This window comes from Cinclus cinclus, chromosome 4, assembly GCF_963662255.1.
Source record: "Cinclus cinclus chromosome 4, bCinCin1.1, whole genome shotgun sequence".
In the NCBI taxonomy this organism is placed as follows: Eukaryota; Metazoa; Chordata; class Aves; order Passeriformes; family Cinclidae; genus Cinclus; species Cinclus cinclus.
In genome coordinates this window covers 73,181,450-73,204,061 of record NC_085049.1, presented here as the reverse complement: position 1 = coordinate 73,204,061, position 22,612 = coordinate 73,181,450, and the positions used below count along the sequence as shown (strand labels likewise).

At 45.4% G+C, this 22,612-nt stretch overlaps 1 protein-coding gene across 1 annotated transcript in view; it reads right to left on the bottom strand.

Moving 5' to 3' along the window:
- Positions 1–1,963: 1,963 nt before the first annotated feature.
- LOC134043854 (uncharacterized) overlaps positions 1,964–22,612 on the bottom strand; it is a 188,506-nt gene continuing 167,857 nt past the window's right edge. The window contains exons 4-8 of the mRNA XM_062492588.1: positions 7,722–7,853; positions 3,266–5,076; positions 3,042–3,160; positions 2,828–2,883; positions 1,964–2,211 (exon numbers count right to left, since the gene is read on the bottom strand). Of these exons, the coding sequence (XP_062348572.1) occupies positions 1,964–2,211; positions 2,828–2,883; positions 3,042–3,160; positions 3,266–5,076; positions 7,722–7,853 (2,366 nt within the window). The remainder of the gene's footprint in view (positions 2,212–2,827; positions 2,884–3,041; positions 3,161–3,265; positions 5,077–7,721; positions 7,854–22,612) is intronic.

The following is a 22,612-nucleotide window of genomic DNA, read 5'->3' as shown; positions in this document are numbered from 1 at the left end:
AACAGCATATCTAATGCCATCCGGTTTTGCAATGTCATCCGAGTGGTTGCCTGTAATTGTGAATTTAAATCTTTAAATCCCTTCTTGGTGGCTGCTGCTAATCTTTCGGTCTGTCCCAGGAGTCTATACAACATTTCCCTATTTCGATATGTGGAGATAGGTGCAAATAAAGATTCTAGTGCCCATCCGAATTTTACTCCCCCTGACGGTTCATGCCACTCATTTTCTTCAATAATGTCATCTCCTATGTCTCTCCTTTGCCTGGCCTGTATTTCTTGTTTATTAAGTTTAGATTGTTTCCAGAATGGACATAAGGTAGGAACTCCTAAAGTTATTTGAGTTACCATCCCATCGATCGGTATATGAGTGGTCCATTTCCCATGTCCCATTACCCAGACCAAGTTACCAGGGCTTCTGATAGTGGTAGTTTTGCAATCTACTTGTTTGTTACCGGCCATCTCTCCCCTAATTGTATGATTGTACCCTCTACATTCACATCCCCACTTGAGTAACACTCTTACTGGTACCAAACCTATTTCTGCTTCTGGAGTATCACAAGTAATAACTCGTGAACAATTCCATGTCTCTGTTGTCCCAGTTGATGTCCTCTGAGCTGTCTCTGTTGTTAATACTCTAGTATAGGTCTGGTTCTTATTTCCTGTCCATTCAATGCACCAATTCACAGTTCCTAGGTAACTATATGTCTCTAATAAACTTGGTCCCCAAATTGCTCCCCAATCGTCTTCTAAAGACTGTGATTGCGTAATGTTTTGACATACTTCTTCATTTCTTGTGCGTTTTACCTGCATCCAAACCTTATTACAGGGTTCCCTTATTGGTCCTTCCACAATGCATTTGTTCATTTTACTAACCCACGCATAGTAGCCTGGCATTTGCTGGCAATCTTTTTCCAACATATTCCTAATTAATTGGCATCCTTCCTTCTTTTCTACATACTCCTTTGGTATCAATTTACAACTCCAAGTAAAATCCACGAATGCCCTGGGTAAAGTTTTTACTGGGATGATTCCCCACGGTATCGGCTCCCCGGCTGCCTGTGGCAAAGGTAAACAGGCTGTAATCGAGGAAACATTCTGCACTTTACCAAAGTCCCGAATTAATCCTACTATCAAATTTTCCTGTTCCTGACTGCGGGGAAATGTTACATCTATGGCTCGAGTTCTTCTGTGAGTTCCTCTGATGCTATTAAGATAAACTGCAGTTATTGCATGTCCCCGCCCACTATAGACCCCACGTTGGCCAGTGATTCCACCTCTCAAATGCGACCAAGCCCTGACGTTTCGTATTCCAAAGTCACCCATTTCTCCACATGAGACTATACACAAGTATCTACTTCCGAATTTCCCAATCTTCAGATCAGTAATATTTAACCATCCTCCTCCCACGGTTCCTTCGGACCACCAGCTAACTCCTTCGCTGATTTGATTCCACATTCCCTGAGAATTTTCCCTCCACCACTTAACTTGTATCCCATATTCACACTCGTTTTTCAATCGGAAAGTACAATTCATTCGCAAAGGAGGACTGTCCCACATGTCTACATAGGTTGAGGTTGGAATGACCTCAACATCCCCCTCCTTGGTACCATCCCCTAATAATGACATTACCCGTAATTTCAAGTTACCGTAGTCGAAACTATCTCTGATCCAGACTCCACATAAATACTTGTCTTCAGATCCCGAAGTTACATTTATCAATTGTAGGGTAGTGTTTCCCATTTGTGTTTTCATATCCCAAGTTGTGACAATACCTGTGTCTACCCAATCCATATCCTTTTTCCATCTTACATTGACTTCTTCGGATCCAGCTCCCTGGTCATTGGTGAATGAACAAGTCAGATTTACATTCATTCCTTCAACCGCCATAGTCACCGGCTCTAGAACAGTAATCACAACAGATTCATGAGTTAAAGTTACTTGACATGACATGATCAGTCCAATGATTAAGATGTAGGCCTTGGGTCGGTGGGTTTGGCTCGAATAACCATCTTGGTGGAAGACAGTGGCTGCACTTCCCAATGAGTAGGGACTTTCTTGATCCGGGTGTAGTGGATCCAGTTGTTGATGCCCTCGACTTTTGCCGCCGTGAAGGTTGTCATAATCACCTGACGTGGACCCTCCCATGATTCCTTCAAGGGGTCCGTGCTCCAGTTCTTTACATACACCCGGTCTCCTGGTTGGATGTCATGGACTGGATTTTCCAGCGGCAGAGGGCGATTCCACTGCAAAGCACCTCTCAAAGCTGTAAGAGTCTTGTTAAGAGATAGAACATAGTTAAAGAGCATTTGGTCCCCAACCACGTGAGGATCACCTTTTAATGTTGTTGCATGATATGGTCTGCCATATAGTATTTCATATGGACTTACTCCTACCTTTTCCCTGGGTTTAATCCTGATTCTTAACAAAGCCAATGGTAATGCTTGCGGCCATTGAATCTTAGCTTCTTGACAGATTTTCTTAATCTGACCTTTCAATGTCTGATTCATTCTTTCTACCTGCCCACTTGATTGAGGTCTCCATGGGGTATGTAAATTCCATTTAACATCGAGCACTCGTGCTATGTTTTGTACTATTCCGGCCACAAAATGTGGTCCCCTATCTGATGAAATTCCCAGGGGTACTCCAAACCTAGGAATAATTTCCCTTAATAAGGTTTTGACCACCTCCTTAGCCTGGTTAGTTCTGCACGGAAAAGCCTCGGGCCATCCCGAAAAAGTACATACATATACCAGAAGGTATCTGTACCCTTGAGCCCTGGGCAACTCTGAAAAGTCAACTTGCCAATAATCACCTGGCTCTGGTCCTACCTGTAATTTTCCTAATTGAATCTGCTTCCTCACTACAGGATTGTTCTTTATACAGACTGGGCACATTGCATTAACTCGTTTAGCTAAAGTCAACATCTGGTTAGAAATGATTTCTTTCTTTAAAAATTTAACCAATACCTCTGCCCCCCAGTGGCATTTGTTGTGTTCTGCTTCTAAAATTATTTTCATGATCTTGACAGGTACTAATACTTGCCCTATGTCGGTCACATACCACCCTAGCGCGTTCTTCTGGGCATTCACAAGTCTGGCCAGTCTTTCATCTTCTAAGGAGTAATCGGGCTTCTGCTCTAGGTGAGGAGTGACTGGGCTTACCTTTGTCGGAATCAATGCCAATTGTGTCCAAACCTCACGTGCCACTTTCCGAGCAGTAGCATCTGCTAGATTATTTCCTTGGAAAATTTTTCCTTCTTCCTTCTGATGTCCTCTCACATGCATTACTGCTACTGCAGCTGGTTTATGCACAGCATCCAAAAGAGATAGGATTTCGTTTCGATGTTTTATAGATGTCCCTTGAGAACTTAACAGTCCTCTTTCTTTCCATAATGCTCCATGGACATGCAGAACTCCAAATGCATATTTAGAGTCAGTCCATATATTTACCTTCTTTCCTTGACTCAAAACCAAGGCGCGAATCAAAGCCACAATCTCTGCTTTCTGCGCTGATGTTCCCGGGGTGAGGGCTTTAGCTTCCACGACCTGGAGAAGCGTTACCACCGCATAACCCGCATACCTGGTCCCATTCTCGACGAAACTGGATCCATCTGTAAACAGTTCCCAGTCCGGAGACTCCAATGGCACGTCTTTCAGGTCAGTGCGGCTAGCGAAGACTTGTTCAATGACTTCCACACAGTCGTGGGTCAATTCGCCTTCTTCCTGCTCACTGCGGAGAAATTCTGCTGGATTGATATGGTTAGTTACTTTTAGCTCAACATCATCTTGTTCCCTTAATATTGCTTGATATTGCAACATTCTGCTGGAGGACAGCCAATGCCCCCCTTTTTGTTCCAGAACTGTTATCACCATGTGAGGCACAAACACTTCTATTTTCTTACCCAAAGTCAATTTTCTTGATTCCTGAATCAATAGTACAGTAGCTGCCACGGCTCGCAAACAGGACGGCCATCCAGAGCTGACTGCATCTAGTTGTTTCGAAAAATAGCCGACCGGACGCTTCCATGATCCCAACTTTTGCGTGAGTACTCCTAAAGCCAGTCTCTGTCTCTCATTTACATATAATTGAAAGTCCTTAGTTAAATCAGGTAGTCCCAATGCCGGGGCTTCTTTTAGTGCTTGCTTTAGCCCTTGGAACGCATTCTGCTGTGGCTTGTCCCACCGTAACTGTGTCTCTTTTAGTGCCTCATATACGGGTTTGGCCAGGAGTCCGAAATTCGGTATCCACAGCCGGCACCATCCTACCATTCCTAGAAAGGATCTTAGTTCCTGATGATTTCGGGGAATAGGTATGGTGCAGATGGCTTCAATTCTATTTGCTCCTAATCGCCTTACTCCTTGTGTTATTTCACAGCCCAAATATAACACACTTGTCCGGATGAGTTGGGCCTTTTCTTTCGAGACCCGATATCCAGCCTGGCCTAGCATGTTCAATAAGCTTATAGTTAAATTTAGGCAAATGTCCCTTTCTTCTGTGGCCAGAAAAATGTCATCTACATATTGAAGTATTACATGAGAAAAGGGAGATTCTTTTACCTGTGTTGTTTTCCATTCCTCCAATTCCTTGGCTAACTGGTTCCCAAATATTGTGGGGGAATTCTTGAATCCTTGCGGAAGTCGTGTCCAAGTAAGCTGTTTCTTCCGGCCAGAGTCAGGGTCTTCCCACTCGAATGCAAAATATTTCCTACTTTCAAATGCCAGAGGGATGCAGAAGAAAGCATCTTTTAAATCAATTACTGTAAACCATTGAAATCTTTCAGACACAGATGTTAACAAAGTATAGGGGTTTGCCACCACTGGGTGGATATCCTTGGTTATATTATTTATAGCTCTCAGATCCTGAACTAACCTATATTTACCATTGGGTTTTCGTACTGGAAAAATTGGGGTATTAAATTCTGACTCACATTCTTGCAAAATACCTTGGATTAAGAATTGAGCAATCATGGGGGCTACTCCTTTCCTAGCTTCTAACTTAATCGGATATTGTCTAATCCTTACCGGTTGGACTCCCTCCTTTAGCTCAACCACTACTGGTTGAGCTGCCTTAGACTTACCTGGAGTGCCGGTTTCCCAAACCCAAGGTACCACTGCCTGTTCAACCTCTTCAGGAATTGGGGTGGGCTCTACCTCCTTAATCACAAATAGTCTAGATATTTCTTTATCAGGAATTTCTAATTTCACTCGTCCTCCTTCAAATAATATTCTCACATTTAGAAGAGATAACAGATCCCTTCCAAACAGTGACTCTGGGCAATTAGGCATATACAGGAATTGATGATCAAATTCTTTTCCCCCGAATTTTATGTCTAACGGCTGCAAAAATGTCCTCTCTTCTACTTGCCCAGTTGCCCCTATTACTTGAATTTTTGCATCACTTAATAACCCTAATTTTGTATTCAAAACCGAATGTGTTGCTCCCGTATCAACTCTAAATTCTCGTTCTTGTCCCCCTACCTCCAATACTACCTTCAGATCCTGATCTAGTCAGCTCTGATTTTGATAGTTGCCTAACACAAATGCCTGAGCGACATCTACCGGCCCCGTGGTAGCTCCTGCATTTCCCATAGGATTTACATTTCCCACATTACCCATTCCCCATTTGACTGGACATTCATTTTTCCAGTGACCTAACTGTCTGCAGAAGGCGCATTGATTAGGACCCAATTTTCCTTGCCCCCCGAAGGGATTTCCCAATCCTCCCATTGCTCCCCTTCCCAAATTCTGCTGAATTATGCCCCTTCCTCGACCCATACCACCCCGGCCCCGTCCTCGTCCTCTTGGGCTTCCTCCCGTAGCATGTTGCAATACTGCTAAAATATTTGCCTGATGTCTCTTTGCTGTCTCTTTTTCTCTATTATTATATACCTTCCATGCCACTTCTAGCATTTTCTCTAGGTTCCGAGTGTCCTCCCCTTCTAACTTTTGCAGCTTTTTCCTAATATCATCCTGAGATTGCCCCATAAAAATCAAAGCCAACTGTAATTTCCCTGCCTCCCCATCAACCTCTAAATTAGTAAATCTGCGTGCAGTTTCCTTCAGCCGCTCCAGGAATGCTGACGGGGACTCACTTTTATCCTGTCTTATGGAATACAGTTTTGACCAATTCATTGTTTTTGGCATCCCCGTTCTAATCCCTTCTATTATTAATTCTTGATAAACTTGAAGTCTTTTCCAACCCCGACTGGTGTTAGGATCCCACCCGGGGTCCTCTCTCGGGACCAAGTCATTTAGAGTTCCATCCATCATTTGTACCCTCAACATTTCCCTGGCTCGTTCTGTCATTGCCCGTAACACCATCTCTTTCTCAGTTGAATCCATCAAGGTATCTAGTAACACCTGTAAATCATTCCAATCAGGATTTTGTGTTTTTATTATCATTTTTACCACTCGAGCAACCTTGTCCGGATCCTCCCGGTATGACCCTGCTGCTTGTTTCCAAATTATCAGATCCCCAGGTGAGAACGGGACTTTAATAAACACCTTCTCACCCTGAGGTCCCATAGCTTCCCTTAAAGGGGCTATCAGTTGGGGTTTTTCCCTATTTTTCCTCCCTTGTCTAGTTCTTTCTGCAATAGGGGTTCTCGGTATATTACGGGTATGACCGGGAGATGGCTCCCCAGGACAAGGTATTATCGATTCCTGGGAGCCCTTCCCCATTTCTGGGGTTTGTATTATTTCTCTTTCTTCTTTATCACTATCTTCCTCTTCCGAAGCTAATTCTGCAGGAGGGGCACTAGGAGCTACAAGCAAAGATAGGTCCTCTTCCTGGCTTGTCAGCTTTGTCAAACAACCATTACACCTATTCCTTTGCCTACAACCTTGACAATTTTGTTCCTCTACCTGTAATACCATAATACCACATTCTTTCTGCCATTCGGGTTTGCCTTTTAGGGTATAAAACAAATCCAAATAAGGAATCTCATCCCATTTTTCATTTTCCCGTAAAAACTGCATTAACGGGGATATCACACCAGGGTCAATAGACCCATTAAGGGGCCACCCCGAACTTCCAGTTTCATATTGTGGCCACCAATGATTACAATAATCAATCATCCTTTCCCTTTTTAACTCTTGATGGAACCCTTCTCTTTTCCAACGCCCCAACAAACATCCTAACGGAGTATTTTCCGGAATCTTTTCATTAGATTGAACCAAAGCTTTAAACGTTTTAAATGGCATCATAATAACACAATCACACAATACTATCTCACAAACACACTTCCAACAGTCACGGCTACAACAGATATTGATTATCAAATTATTAACCAATAAACCAACGGATACTGATTATCGAATTATTAACCAACAAACCAACAGACACTGATTATCAAATCATCAACCAACAAACTAACAGACACTGATTATCAAATTATCAACCAACAAACCAACAGACAGTGATTATCAAATTACTAACCAATAAACCAACAGACACTAATTATCAAATTATTTAACCAACAAACCAACAGACAGTGATTATCAAATTATTAACCAATAAACCAATAATCAACCAAACTTGCCACTTCTCGACGCCGCGAGGGGCAAGTGCCGATCCTGCGCAGCTTTCGCCGCGTCTAACGGTCGGCGCCTAGGCTTTACCAACCAGAGACGTCTTCTGCCCAACCCTGCGAGGATCGCCGCCTCGACTTATCAGGCAGGCACCTAAACCAAATAATAAAGCACCTTCGGGCTTACCTGTTACAGTTGTCCGTCAGGCGCGGGGTCGGGCGCGGGTCGATGACTCCCCAGGAATCACCTGGTGCCGGCGTGGAGTGGATCAGCTCGCGAACCGCCCCAGCCACCTCCGGAGTCCTGCCGCGGTCGCCAAAAACTGCTGCCCGATCCCAAAGAGTAAAACACAAATCAACAAAGTTGTTTTGTGCGGTGCTTTATTCAGGGCCCGGGGACCTGAGGACTAGCGTCCAAAGTCAAAGTCCCAACCCCTTAGTGAATCTTACACAGTTTTATACCCTTTTACAAATCTTGCTTCACCATGGCTACATGCTATGGTCCACATACTTCACATCAAAGGCAGCAGTCATTTTCGAGATAACATTTCTAAAGGTTATAACTCTTGCACGCCTGCCTAAGTTAAGACAATAAGATACCTTTCTAACGGTTATAAATCCTACATGCTTGTCTAAACTAGAACTATAGATTAATCCCACACCTGTTTATTGTACTTCATCAGTAAATTCCCTACTGTTCCTATAAATAACCAGTTGGTCCTTCTTCGCCCCACTGGCCCTTAACTCATTATTCTGTAGCTCAGCACATTCCCTGGCTTAGTTCCCAGGGCCTACCTTGCACTAGCTACAAACTGCAGCCTTAGCATTACTACCACTAACTATTAAATGTATATGTATATGCTAACAGTGTCACAATGCATCCCATGCCCTTTTAGGCCACTTGATGTCACAATGAATCATTTCATTCTTGGCCTCCACTGTGGCATAATAGATCCTTGCTTCTATTGGTCCCCGTGCTGTAACAATCCATCCCTGGCCCTTTTTATAACCCCTGGTGCCACCAGGGATCATTAGATTGTTAGCCTCCATTGGGTCACAATGGTTCCTTGCTTCTCTTAACCTCTGTGGTGTCACAATGCATTCCAAGCCCTTTTAGGCCACTTGATGTCACAATGAACCATTTGATTCTTGGCCTTCATGGTGTCATAATGGTTCCTTGCTTCTATAGGTCCCCATGCTGTCAGAGTTCATCCGTGGTCCTTTTGCGCCCCCTGGTGTCAAAAGGGATTCTTAGATTGTTAGCCTGCATTGGGTCACAATGGTTCCTTGCTTCTCTTAACATCTGTGGTGTCACAATGCATCCCATGCCCTTTTAGGCCACTTGATGTCACAATGAATCATTTGATTCTTGGCCTCCATGGTGTCATAATGGATCCTTGTTTCTATTGGGCCCCATGCTGTCACAATTCACCGCTGGCCCTTTTACGCCCCCTGGTGTCAAATGGGATCCTGGGATTATTAGCCTCCATTGGGACACAATGGATCCTTGCTTCTCTTAACCCCTGTGGTGTCACAATGCATCCCATGCCCTTTTAGGCCACTTGATGTCACAATGAATCATTTGATTCTTGGCCTCCACTGTGGCATAATAGATCCTTGCTTCTATTGGTCCCCGTGCTGTAACAATCCATCCCTGGCCCTTTTTATACCCCCTGGTGCCACCAGGGATCATTAGATTGTTAGCCTGCATTGGGTCACAATGGTTCCTTGCTTCTCTCAACCTCTGTGGTGTCACAATTCATTCCAAGCCCTTTTAGGCCACTTGATGTCACAATGAACCATTTGATTCTTGGCCTTCATGGTGTCATAATGGTTCCTTGCTTCTATAGGTCCCCATGCTGTCAGAGTTCATCCGTGGTCCTTTTGCGCCCCCTGGTGTCAAAAGGGATTCTTAGATTGTTAGCCTGCATTGAGTCACAATGGTTCCTTGCTTCTCTTAACCCCTGTGGTGTCACAATGCATCCCATGCCCTTTTAGGCCACTTGATGTCACAATGAATCATTTCATTCTTGGCCTCCACGGTGGCATATTAGATCCTTGCTTCTATTGGTCCCCGTGCTGTAACAATCCATCCCTGGCCCTTTTTATAACCCCTGGTGCCACAAGGGATCATTAGATTGTTAGCCTGCATTGGGTCACAATGGTTCCTTGCTTCTCTTAACCTCTGTGGTGTCACAATGCATTCCAAGCCCTTTTAGGCCACTTGGTCTTACAATGAACCATTTGATTCTTGGCCTTCATGGTGTCATAATGGTTCCTTGCTTCTATAGGTCCCCATGCTGTCAGAGTTCATCCGTGGTCCTTTTGCGCCCCCTGGTGTCAAAAGGGATTCGTAGATTGTTAGCCTGCATTGGGTCACAATGGTTCCTTGCTTCTCTTAACCTCTGTGGTGTCACAATGCATCCCATGCCCTTTTAGGCCACTTGATGTCACAATGAATCATTTGATTCTTGGCCTCCATGGTGTCATAATGGTTCCTTGTTTCTATTGGGCCCCATGCTGTCTCAATTCATCCCTGGCCCTTTTACGCCCCCTGGTGTCAAATGGGATCCTGGGATTATTAGCCTCCATTAGGACACAATGGATCCTTGCTTCTCTTAACCCCTGTGGTGTCACAATGCATCCCATGCCCTTTTAGGCCACTTGATGTCACAATGAATCATTTGATTCTTGGCCTCCACGGTGGCATAATAGACCCTTGCTTCTATTGGTCCCCGTGCTGTAACAATCCATCCCTGGCCCTTTTTATAACCCCTGGTGCCACCAGGGATCATTAGATTGTTAGCCTCCATTGGGTCACAATGGTTCCTTGCTTCTCTTAACCTCTGTGGTGTCACAATGCATTCCAAGCCCTTTTAGGCCACTTGATGTCACAATGAATCATTTGATTCTTGGCCTCCATGGTGTCATAATGGTTCCTTGTTTCTATTGGGCCCCATGTTGTCACAATTCATCCCTGGCCCTTTTACGCCCCCTGGTGTCAAATGGGATCCTGGGATTATTAGCCTCCACTGGGTCACAATGGATCCTTGCTTCTCTTAACCCCTGTGGTGTCACAATGCATCCCCTGCCCTTTTAGGCCACTTGATATCACAATGAATCATTTGATTCTTGGCCTCCATGGTGGCAGAATTGTACCAGGTTTTACTTGGGCCCCATGCTTTCACAATTCATCCCTGCCACTTTTAGGCCCATTGGTGTCACAAGGGATCATTGGATTGTTAGCCTCCATTGGGTCACAATGGTTCCTTGCTTCTCTTAACCTCTGTCGTGTCACAATGCATTCCAAGGCCTTTTAGGCCACTTGATGTCACAATGAACCATTTGATTCTTGGCCTTCATGGTGTCATAATGGTTCCTTGCTTCTATAGGTCCCCATGCTGTCAAGTTCATCCGTGGTCCTTTTGCGCCCCCTGGTGTCAAAAGGGATTCTTAGATTGTTAGCCTGCATTGAGTCACAATGGTTCCTTGCTTCTCTTAACCTCTGTGGTGTCACAATGCATCCCATGCCCTTTTAGGCCACTTGATGTCACAATGAATCATTTGATTCTTGGCCTCCATGGTGTCATAATGGTTCCTTGTTTCTATTGGGCCCCATGCTGTCTCAATTCATCCCTGGCCCTTTTACTCCCCCTGGTGTCAAATGGGATCCTGGGATTATTAGCCTCCATTGGGTCACAATGGTTCCTTGCTTCTCTCAACCCCTGTGGTGTCACAATGCATCCCATGCCCTTTTAGGCCACTTGATGTCACAATGAATCATTTGATTCTTGGCCTCCATGGAGACAGAATTGTACCAGGTTTTACTTGGGCCCCATGCTTTCACAATTCATCCTTGCCCCTTTTAGGCCCATTGGTGTCACAAGGGATCATTAGATTGTTAGCCTCCCTTTGGTCACAATGGTTCCTTGCTTCTCTTAACCTCTGTGGTGTCACAATGCATCCCATGCCCTTTTAGGCCACATGATGTCACAATGAATCATTTGATTCTTGGCCTCCATGGTGGCATAATAGATCCTTGTTTCTATTGGTCCCCGTGCTGTAACAATCCATCCCTGGCCCTTTTTATACCCCCTGGTGCCACAAGGGATCATTAGATTGTTAGTCTGCATTGGGTCACAAAGGTTCCTTTCTTCACTTAACCTCTGTGGTGTCACAATGCATTCCAAGCCCTTTTAGGCCACTTGATGTCACAATGAATCATTTGATTCTTGGCCTCCATGGTGGCATAATTGTACCAGGTTTTACTTGGGCCCCATGCTTTCACAATTCATCCCTGCCCCTTTTAGGCCCATTGGTGTCACAAGGGATCATTGGATTATTAGCCTCCTTTGGATCACAATGGATCCTTGCTTCTCTTAACCTCTGTGGTGTCACAATGCATCCCATGCCCTTTTAGGCCACTTGATGTCACAATGAATCATTTGATTCTTGGCCTCCATGGTGTCATAATGGATCCTTGTTTCTATGGGGCCCCATGCTGTCACAATTCATCCCTGGCCCTTTTACGCCCCCTGGTGTCAAATGGGATCCTGGGATTATTAGCCTCCATTGGGACACAATGGATCCTTGCTTCTCTTAACCCCTGTGGTGTCACAATGCATCCCATGCCCTTTTAGGCCACTTGATGTCACAATGAATCATTTCATTCTTGGCCTCCATGGTGGCAGAATTGTACCAGGTTTTACTTGGGCCCCATGCTTTCACAATTCATCCTTGCCCCTTTTAGGCCCATTGGTGTCACAAGGGATCATTGGATTGTTAGCCTGCATTGGGTCACAATGGTTCCTTGCTTCTCTTAACCTCTGTGGTGTCACAATGCATCCCATGCCCTTTTAGGCCACTTGATGTCACAATGAATCATTTCATTCTTGGCCTCCACGGTGGCATAATAGATCCTTGTTTCTATTGGTGCCCGTGCTGTAACAATCCATCCCTGGCCCTTTTTATAGCCCCTGGTGCCACAAGGGATCATTAGATTGTTAGCCTGCATTGGGTCACAATGGATCCTTGCTTCTCTTAGCCCCTGTGGTGTCACAATGCATTCCAAGCCCTTTTAGGCTGCTTGGTGTTACAATGAATCATTTGAGTCTTGGCCTCCATGGTGTCATAATATTCCCATATTTTTATTGTGCCCCATGCTTTCACAATTCATCCCTGGCCCTATTACAACCTCTGGTGTCACAATGGATCATTAGATTGTTAGCCTGCATTGGGTCACAATGGATCCTTCCTTCTCTTAGTCCCTGTGGTGTCACAATGCATCCCATGCCCTTTTAGGCCACTTGGTGTTACAATGAATCATTTGGGTCTTGGCCTCTATGGTGGCATAATAAATCCTTGATTCTGTTGGTCCCCGTGCTCTAACAATCCATCCCTGGCCATTTTAGGCCCCCTGGTGTAACAAGGGATCATTAGATTTTTAGCAAGCATTGGGATACAATGGATCCTTGCTTCTCTTAACCTCTGTGGTGTCACAATGCATCCCATGCCCTTTTAGGCCACTTGATGTCACAATGAATCATTTGATTCTTGGCCTCCATGGTGGCATAATGGTTCCTTGTTTCTATTGGGCCCCATGCTGTCACAATTCATCCCTGGCCCTTTTACGCCCCTTGGTGTCAAATGGGATCCTGGGATTATTAGCCTCCATTGGGTCACAATGGATCCTTGCTTCTCTTAACCCCTGCGGTGTCACAATGCATCCCATGCCCTTTTAGGCCACTTGATGTCACAATGAATCATTTGATTCTTGGCCTCCATGGTGACATAACAGATCCTTGCTTCTATTGGTCCCCGTGCTGTAGCAATCCATCCCTGGCCCTTTTTATATCCCCTAGTGCCCCAAGGGAGCATTAGATGGTTAGCCTGCATTGGGTCACAATGGTTCCTTGCTTCTCTTAACCCCTGTGGTGTCACAATGCATCCCATGCCCTTTTAGGCCACTTGATGTCACAATGAATCATTTGATTCTTGGCCTCCAAGGTGGCATAATAGATCCTTGCTTCTATTGGTCCCCGTGCTGTAACAATCCAGCCCTGGCCATTTTAGGCCCCCTGGTGTCACAATGGATCATTAGATTGTTAGCCTGCATTGGGTCACAATGGTTCCTTGCTTCTCTTAGCCCCTGTGGTGTCACAATGCATCCAATGGCCTTTTAGGCCACTTGGTCCTACAATGAATCATTTGAGTCGTGGCCTCTATTGTGTCATAATCTTTCCATGTTTTTATTGTGCCCCATGCTTTCACAATTCATCCCTGGGCCTATTACAACCCCTGGTGTCACAATGGATCATTAGATTGTTAGCCTGCATTGGGTCACAATGGTTCCTTACTTCTCTTAAACTCTGTGGTGTCACAATGCATCCCATGCCCTTTTAGGCCACTTGATGTCACAATGAATCATTTGATTCTTGGCCTCCATGGTGGCATAATAGTTCCTTGTATCTATTGGGCCCCATGCTGTCACAATTCATCCCTGGCCCTTTTACGCCCCCTGGTGTCAAATGGGATCCTGGGATTATTAGCCTCCATTGGGTCACAATGGATCCTTGCTTCTCTTAACCCCTGTGCTGTCACAATGCATCCCATGCCCTTTTAGGCCACTTGATGTCACAATGAATCATTTGATTCTTGGCCTCCACGGTGGCATAATATATCCTTGCTTCTATTGGTCCCCGTGCTGTAACAATCCATCCCTGGCCCTTTTTATACCCCCTGGTGTCACAAGGGAGCATTAGATTGTTAGCCTGCATTGGGCCACAATGGTTCCTTGCTTCTCTTAACCCCTGTGGTGTCACAATGCATCCCATGCCCTTTTAGGCCACTTGGTGTTACAATGAACCATTTGATTCTTGGCCTTCATGGTGTCATAATGGTTCCTTGCTTCTATAGGTCCCCATGCTGTCACAGTTCTTCCGTGGTCCTTTTTCGCCCCCTGGTGTCAAAAAGGATTCTTAGATTGTTAGCCTGCATTGGGTCACAATGGTTCCTTGCTTCTCTTAACCCCTGTGGTGTCACAATGCATTCCAAGCCCTTTTAGGCCACTTGATGTCACAATGAACCATTTGAGTCTTGACCTCTATGGTGTCAAAATGTTTCCATGTTTTTCTTGGGCCCATGCTGTAACAATTCATCCCTGGCACTTTTAAAACACCTTGAGTGTCAAGGGATCATTAGATTGTTAGCCTGCATTGGGTCACAATGGTTCCTTGCTTCTCTTAGCCCCTGTGGTGTCACAATGCATTCCAAGCCCTTTTAGGCCGCTTGGTGTTACAATGAATCATTTGAGTCTTGGCCTCTATAGTGTCATAATATTTACATGTTTTTATTTTGCCCCATGCTTTCACAATTCATCCCTGGCCCTATTACAACCCCTGGTGTCACAATGGATCATTAGATTGTTAGCCTGCATTGGGTCACAATGGTTCCTTGCTTCTCTTAACCTCTGTGGTGTCACAATGCATTCCAAGCCCTTTTAGGCCACTTGATGTCACAATGAACCATTTGAGTCTTGGCCTCTATGGTGTCATAATGTTTCCATGTTTTTCTTGGGCCCCATGCTTTCACAATTCATCCCTGGCACTTTTACAACACCTTGTGTGTCAAGGGATCATTAGATTGTTAGCCTGCATTGGGTCACAATGGTTCCTTGCTTCTCTTAGCCCCTGTGGTGTCACAATGCATCCCACGGCCTTTTAGGCCACTTGGTGTTACAATGAATCATTTGAGACTTGGCCTATTTTGTGTCATAATATTTCCATGATTTTATTGTGCCCCATGATTCACAATTCATCCCTGGCCCTATTACCACCCCTGGTGTCACAATGGATCATTAGATTGTTAGCCTGCATTGGGTCACAATGTTTCCTTGTTTCTCTTAACCTCTGTGGTGTCACAATGCATTCCATGCCCTTTTAGGCCACTTGGTCTTACAATGAACCATTTGATTCTTAGCCTTCATGGTGTCATAATGGTTCCTTGCTTCTATAGGTCCCCATGCTGTCAGAGTTCATCCGTGGTCCTTTTTCGCCCTCGGGTGTCAAAAGGGATTCTTAGATTGTCAGCCTGCATTGTGTCACCATGGATCCTTTCTTCTCTTAGCCCCTGTGCTGTCACAATGCATCCCATGCCCTTTTAGGCCACTTGATGTCACAATGAATCATTTGATTCTTGGCCTCCATGGTGTCATAATGGTTCCTTATTTCTATTGGGCCCCATGCTGTCACAATTCATCCCTGGCCCTATTACACCCCCGGTGTCAAATGGGATTCTGGGATTATTAGCCTGCCATGGGTCACAATGGTTCCTTGCTTCTCTTAGCCCCTGTGGTGTCACAATGAATCCCATGCCCTTTTAGGCCGCTTGGTGTTACAATGAATCATTTGAGTCTTGGCCTCTATAGTGTCATAATATTTCCATGTTTTTATTGTGCCCCATGATTTCACAATACATCCCTGGACCTATTACAACCCCTGGTGTCACAATTGATCATTAGATTGTTAGCCTGCATTGGGTCACAATGGTTCCTTGCTTCTCTTAACCTCTGTGGTGTCAGAATGCATACCATGGCCTTTTAGGCCACTTGGTGTTACAATGAATCATTTGAGTCTTGGTCTATATGGTGTCATAATGCTTCCATGTTTTTCTTGGGCCCCATGCTGTAACAATTCATCCCTGGCCCTTTTACAACACCTTGTGTGACAAGGGATCATTAGATTGTTAGCCTGCATTGGGTCACAATGGTTCCTTGCTTCTCTTAACCTCTGTGGTGTCACAATGCATTCCAAGCCCTTTTAGGCCACTTGGTCTTACAATGAACCATTTGATTCTTGGCCTTCATGGTGTCATAATGGTTCCTTGCTTCTATAGGTCCCCATGCTGTCAGAGTTCATCCGTGGTCCTTTTGCGCCCCCTGATGTCAAAAGGTATTCTTAGATTGTTAGCCTGCATTGGGTCACAATGGTTCCTTGCTTCTCTTAACCCCTGTGGTGTCACAATGCATCCCATGCCCTTTTAGGCCACTTGATGTCACAATGAATCATTTGATTCTTGACCTCCACGGTGGCATAATAGATCCTTGATTCTATTGGTCCCATGCTGTAACAATCCATCCCTGGCACTTTTTATAAACCCTGGTGCCACCAGGGATCATTAGATTGTTAGCATGCATTGGGTCACAATGGTTCCTTGCTTCTCTTAACCTCTGTGGTGTCACAATGCATTCCAAGCCCTTTTAGGCCACTTGATGTCACAATGAATCATTTGATTCTTGGCCTCCATGGTGGCAGAATTGTACCAGGTTTTACTTGGGCCCCATGCTTTCACAATTCATCCCTGCCACTTTTAGGCCCATTAGTGTCACAAGGGATCATTGGATTGTTAACCTCCATTGGGTCACAATGGTTCCTTGCTTCTCTTAACCTCTGTGGTGTCACAATGCATTCCAAGCCCTTTTAGGCCACTTGATGTCACAATGAACCATTTGATTCTTGGCCTTCATGGTGTCATAATGGTTCCTTGCTTCTATAGGTCCCCATGCTGTCAAGTTCATCCGTGGTCCTTTTGCGCCCCCTGGTGTCAAAAGGGATTCTTAGATTGTTAGCCTGCTTTGGATCACAATGGTTCCTTGCTTCTCTTAACCTCTGTGGTGTCACAATGCATCCCATGCCCTTTTAGGCCACTTGATGTCACAATGAATCATTTGATTCTTGGCCTCCATGGTGTCATAATGGTTCCTTGTTTTTATTGGGCCCCATTCTGTCACAATTCATCGCTGGCCCTTTTACGCCCCCTGGTGTCAAATGGTATCCTGGGATTATTAGCCTCCATTGGGACACAATGGTTCCTTGCTTCTCTTAACCCCTGTGGTGTCACAATGCATCCCATGCCCTTTTAGGCCACTTGATGTCACAATGAATCATTTGAATCTTGGCCTCCACGGTGGCATAATAGATCCTTGTTTCTATTGGTCCCCGTGCTGTAACAATCCATCCCTGGCCCTTTTTATAACCCCTGGTGCCACAAGGGATCATTAGATTGTTAGCCTCCATTGGGCCACAATGGTTCCTTGCTTCTCTTAACCTCTGTGGTGTCACAATTCATTCCAAGCCCTTTTAGGCCACTTGATGTCACAATGAAACATTTGATTCTTGGACTTCATGGTGTCATAATGGTTCCTTTCTTCTATAGGTCCCCATGCTGTCAGAGTTCATCCGTGGTCCTTTTACGCCCCCTGGTGTCAAAAGGGATTCTTAGATTGTTAGCCTGCATTGGGTCACAATGGTTCCTTGCTTCTCTTAACCCCTGTGGTGTCACAATGCATCCCATGCCCTTTTAGGCCACTTGATGTCACAATGAATCATTTGATTCTTGGCCTCCATGGTGTCATAATGGATCCTTGTTTCTATTGGGCCCCATGCTGTCACAATTCATCCCTGGCCCTTTTACGCCCCCGGGTGACAAATGGGATCCTGGGATTATTAGCCTCCATTGGGTCACAATGGATCCTTGCTTCTCTTAACCCCTGTGGTGTCACAATGCATCCCATGCCCTTTTAGGCCACTTGATGTCACAATGAATCATTTGATTCTTGGCCTCCACTGTGGCATAATAGATCCTTGCTTCTATTGGTCCCCGTGCTGTAACAATCCATCCCTGGCCCTTTTTATACCCCCTGGTGCCACCAGGGATCATTAGATTGTTAGCCTGCATTGGGTCACAATGGTTCCTTGCTTCTCTTAACCTCTGTGGTGTCACAATTCATTCCAAGCCCTTTTAGGCCACTTGATGTCACAATGAACCATTTGATTCTTGGCCTTCATGGTGTCATAATGGTTCCTTGCTTCTATCGGTCCCCATGCTGTCAGAGTTCATCCGTGGTCCTTTTGCGCCCCCTGGTGTCAAAAGGGATTCTTAGATTGTTAGCCTGCATTGGGTCACAATGGTTCCTTGCTTCTCTTAACCCCTGTGGTGTCACAATGCATCCCATGCCCTTTTAGGCCACTTGATGTCACAATGAATCATTTCATTCTTGGCCTCCACGGTGGCATATTAGATCCTTGCTTCTATTGGTCCCCGTGCTGTAACAATCCATCCCTGGCCCTTTTTATAACCCCTGGTGCCACAAGGGATCATTAGATTGTTAGCCTGCATTGGGTCACAATGGTTCCTTGCTTCTCTTAACCTCTGTGGTGTCACAATGCATTCCAAGCCCTTTTAGGCCACTTGGTCTTACAATGAACCATTTGATTCTTGGCCTTCATGGTGTCATAATGGTTCCTTGCTTCTATAGGTCCCCATGCTGTCAGAGTTCATCCGTGGTCCTTTTGCGCCCCCTGGTGTCAAAAGGGATTCGTAGATTGTTAGCCTGCATTGGGTCACAATGGTTCCTTGCTTCTCTCAACCTCTGTGGTGTCACAATGCATCCCATGCCCTTTTAGGCCACTTGATGTCACAATGAATCATTTGATTCTTGGCCTCCATGGTGTCATAATGGTTCCTTGTTTCTATTGGGCCCCATGCTGTCTCAATTCATCCCTGGCCCTTTTACGCCCCCTGGTGTCAAATGGGATCCTGGGATTATTAGCCTCCATTAGGACACAATGGATCCTTGCTTCTCTTAACCCCTGTGGTGTCACAATGCATCCCATGCCCTTTTAGGCCACTTGATGTCACAATGAATCATTTGATTCTTGGCCTCCACGGTGGCATAATAGACCCTTGCTTCTATTGGTCCCCGTGCTGTAACAATCCATCCCTGGCCCTTTTTATACCCCCTGGTGTCACAAGGGAGCATTAGATTGTTAGCCTGCATTGGGCCACAATGGTTCCTTGCTTCTCTTAACGTCTGTGGTGTCACAATGCATCCCATGCCCTTTTAGGCCACTTGGTGTTACAATAAATCATTTGGGTCTTGGCCTCTATGGTGTCATAATGTTTCCATGTTTTTCTTGGGCCCCATGCTTTCACAATTCATCCCTGGGCCTGTTACAACCCCTGGTGTCACAATGGATGATTAGATTGTTAGCCTGCAGTGGGTCACAATGGTTCCTGGCTTCTCTTTACCTCTGTGGTGTCACAATGCATTCCAAGACATTTTAGGCCACTTGGTCTTACAATGAACCATTTGATTCTCGGCCTTCATGGTGTCATAATGGTTCCTTGCTTCTATAGGTCCCCATGCTGTCACAGTTCTTCCGTGGTCCTTTTTCGCCCCCTGGTGTCAAAAAGGATTCTTAGATTGTTAGCCTGCATTGGGTCACAATTGTTCCTTGCTTCTCTTAACCCCTGTGGTGTCACAATGCATTCCAAGCCCTTTTAGGCCACTTGATGTCACAATGAACCATTTGATTCTTGGCCTTCATGGTGTCATAATGGTTCCTTGCTTCTATAGGTCCCCATGCTGTCAAGTTCATCCATGGTCCTTTTGCGCCCCCTGGTGTCAAAAGGGATTCTTAGATTGTTAGCCTGCTTTGGATCACAATGGTTCCTTGCTTCTCTTAACCTCTGTGGTGTCACAATGCATCCCATGCCCTTTTAGGCCACTTGATGTCACAATGAATCATTTGATTCTTGGCCTCCATGGTGTCATAATGGTTCCTTGTTTTTATTGGGCCCCATTCTGTCACAATTCATCGCTGGCCCTTTTACGCCCCCTGGTGTCAAATGGTATCCTGGGATTATTAGCCTCCATTGGGACACAATGGTTCCTTGCTTCTCTTAACCCCTGTGCTGTCACAATGCATCCCATGCCCTTTTAGGCCACTTGATGTCACAATGAATCATTTGAATCTTGGCCTCCACGGTGGCATAATAGATCCTTGTTTCTATTGGTCCCCGTGCTGTAACAATCCATCCCTGGCCCTTTTTATACCCCCTGGTGCCACAAGGGATCATTAGATTGTTAGCCTCCATTGGGCCACAATGGTTCCTTGCTTCTCTTAACCTCTGTGGTGTCACAATTCATTCCAAGCCCTTTTAGGCCACTTGATGTCACAATGAAACATTTGATTCTTGGCCTTCATGGTGTCATAATGGTTCCTTTCTTCTATAGGTCCCCATGCTGTCAGAGTTCATCCGTGGTCCTTTTACGCCCCCTGGTGTCAAAAGGGATTCTTAGATTGTTAGCCTGCATTGGGTCACAATGGTTCCTTGCTTCTCTTAACCCCTGTGGTGTCACAATGCATCCCATGCCCTTTTAGGCCACTTGATGTCACAATGAATCATTTGATTCTTGGCCTCCATGGTGTCATAATGGATCCTTGTTTCTATTGGGCCCCATGCTGTCACAATTCATCCCTGGCCCTTTTACGCCCCCGGGTGACAAATGGGATCCTGGGATTATTAGCCTCCATTGGGTCACAATGGATCCTTGCTTCTCTTAACCCCTATGGTGTCACAATGCATCCCATGCCCTTTTAGGCCACTTGATGTCACAATGAATCATTTGATTCTTGGCCTCCACTGTGGCATAATAGATCCTTGATTCTATTGGTCCCCGTGCTGTAACAATCCATCCCTGGCCCTTTTTATACCCCCTGGTGCCACCAGGGATCATTAGATTGTTAGCCTGCATTGGGTCACAATGGTTCCTTGCTTCTCTTAACCTCTGTGGTGTCACAATTCATTCCAAGCCCTTTTAGGCCACTTGATGTCACAATGAACCATTTGATTCTTGGCCTTCATGGTGTCATAATGGTTCCTTGCTTCTATCGGTCCCCATGCTGTCAGAGTTCATCCGTGGTCCTTTTGCGCCCCCTGGTGTCAAAAGGGATTCTTAGATTGTTAGCCTGCATTGGGTCACAATGGTTCCTTGCTTCTCTTAACCCCTGTGGTGTCACAATGCATCCCATGCCCTTTTAGGCCACTTGATGTCACAATGAATCATTTCATTCTTGGCCTCCACGGTGGCATATTAGATCCTTGCTTCTATTGGTCCCCGTGCTGTAACAATCCATCCCTGGCCCTTTTTATAACCCCTGGTGCCACAAGGGATCATTAGATTGTTAGCCTGCATTGGGTCACAATGGTTCCTTGCTTCTCTTAACCTCTGTGGTGTCACAATGCATTCCAAGCCCTTTTAGGCCACTTGGTCTTACAATGAACCATTTGATTCTTGGCCTTCATGGTGTCATAATGGTTCCTTGCTTCTATAGGTCCCCATGCTGTCAGAGTTCATCCGTGGTCCTTTTGCGCCCCCTGGTGTCAAAAGGGATTCGTAGATTGTTAGCCTGCATTGGGTCACAATGGTTCCTTGCTTCTCTCAACCTCTGTGGTGTCACAATGCATCCCATGCCCTTTTAGGCCACTTGATGTCACAATGAATCATTTGATTCTTGGCCTCCATGGTGTCATAATGGTTCCTTGTTTCTATTGGGCCCCATGCTGTCTCAATTCATCCCTGGCCCTTTTACGCCCCCTGGTGTCAAATGGGATCCTGGGATTATTAGCCTCCATTAGGACACAATGGATCCTTGCTTCTCTTAACCCCTGTGGTGTCACAATGCATCCCATGCCCTTTTAGGCCACTTGATGTCACAATGAATCATTTGATTCTTGGCCTCCACGGTGGCATAATAGACCCTTGCTTCTATTGGTCCCCGTGCTGTAACAATCCATCCCTGGCCCTTTTTATACCCCCTGGTGTCACAAGGGAGCATTAGATTGTTAGCCTGCATTGGGCCACAATGGTTCCTTGCTTCTCTTAACGTCTGTGGTGTCACAATGCATCCCATGCCCTTTTAGGCCACTTGGTGTTACAATAAATCATTTGGGTCTTGGCCTCTATGGTGTCATAATGTTTCCATGTTTTTCTTGGGCCCCATGCTTTCACAATTCATCCCTGGGCCTGTTACAACCCCTGGTGTCACAATGGATAATTAGATTGTTAGCCTGCAGTGGGTCACAATGGTTCCTGGCTTCTCTTTACCTCTGTGGTGTCACAATGCATTCCAAGACATTTTAGGCCACTTGGTCTTACAATGAACCATTTGATTCTCGGCCTTCATGGTGTCATAATGGTTCCTTGCTTCTATAGGTCCCCATGCTGTCACAGTTCTTCCGT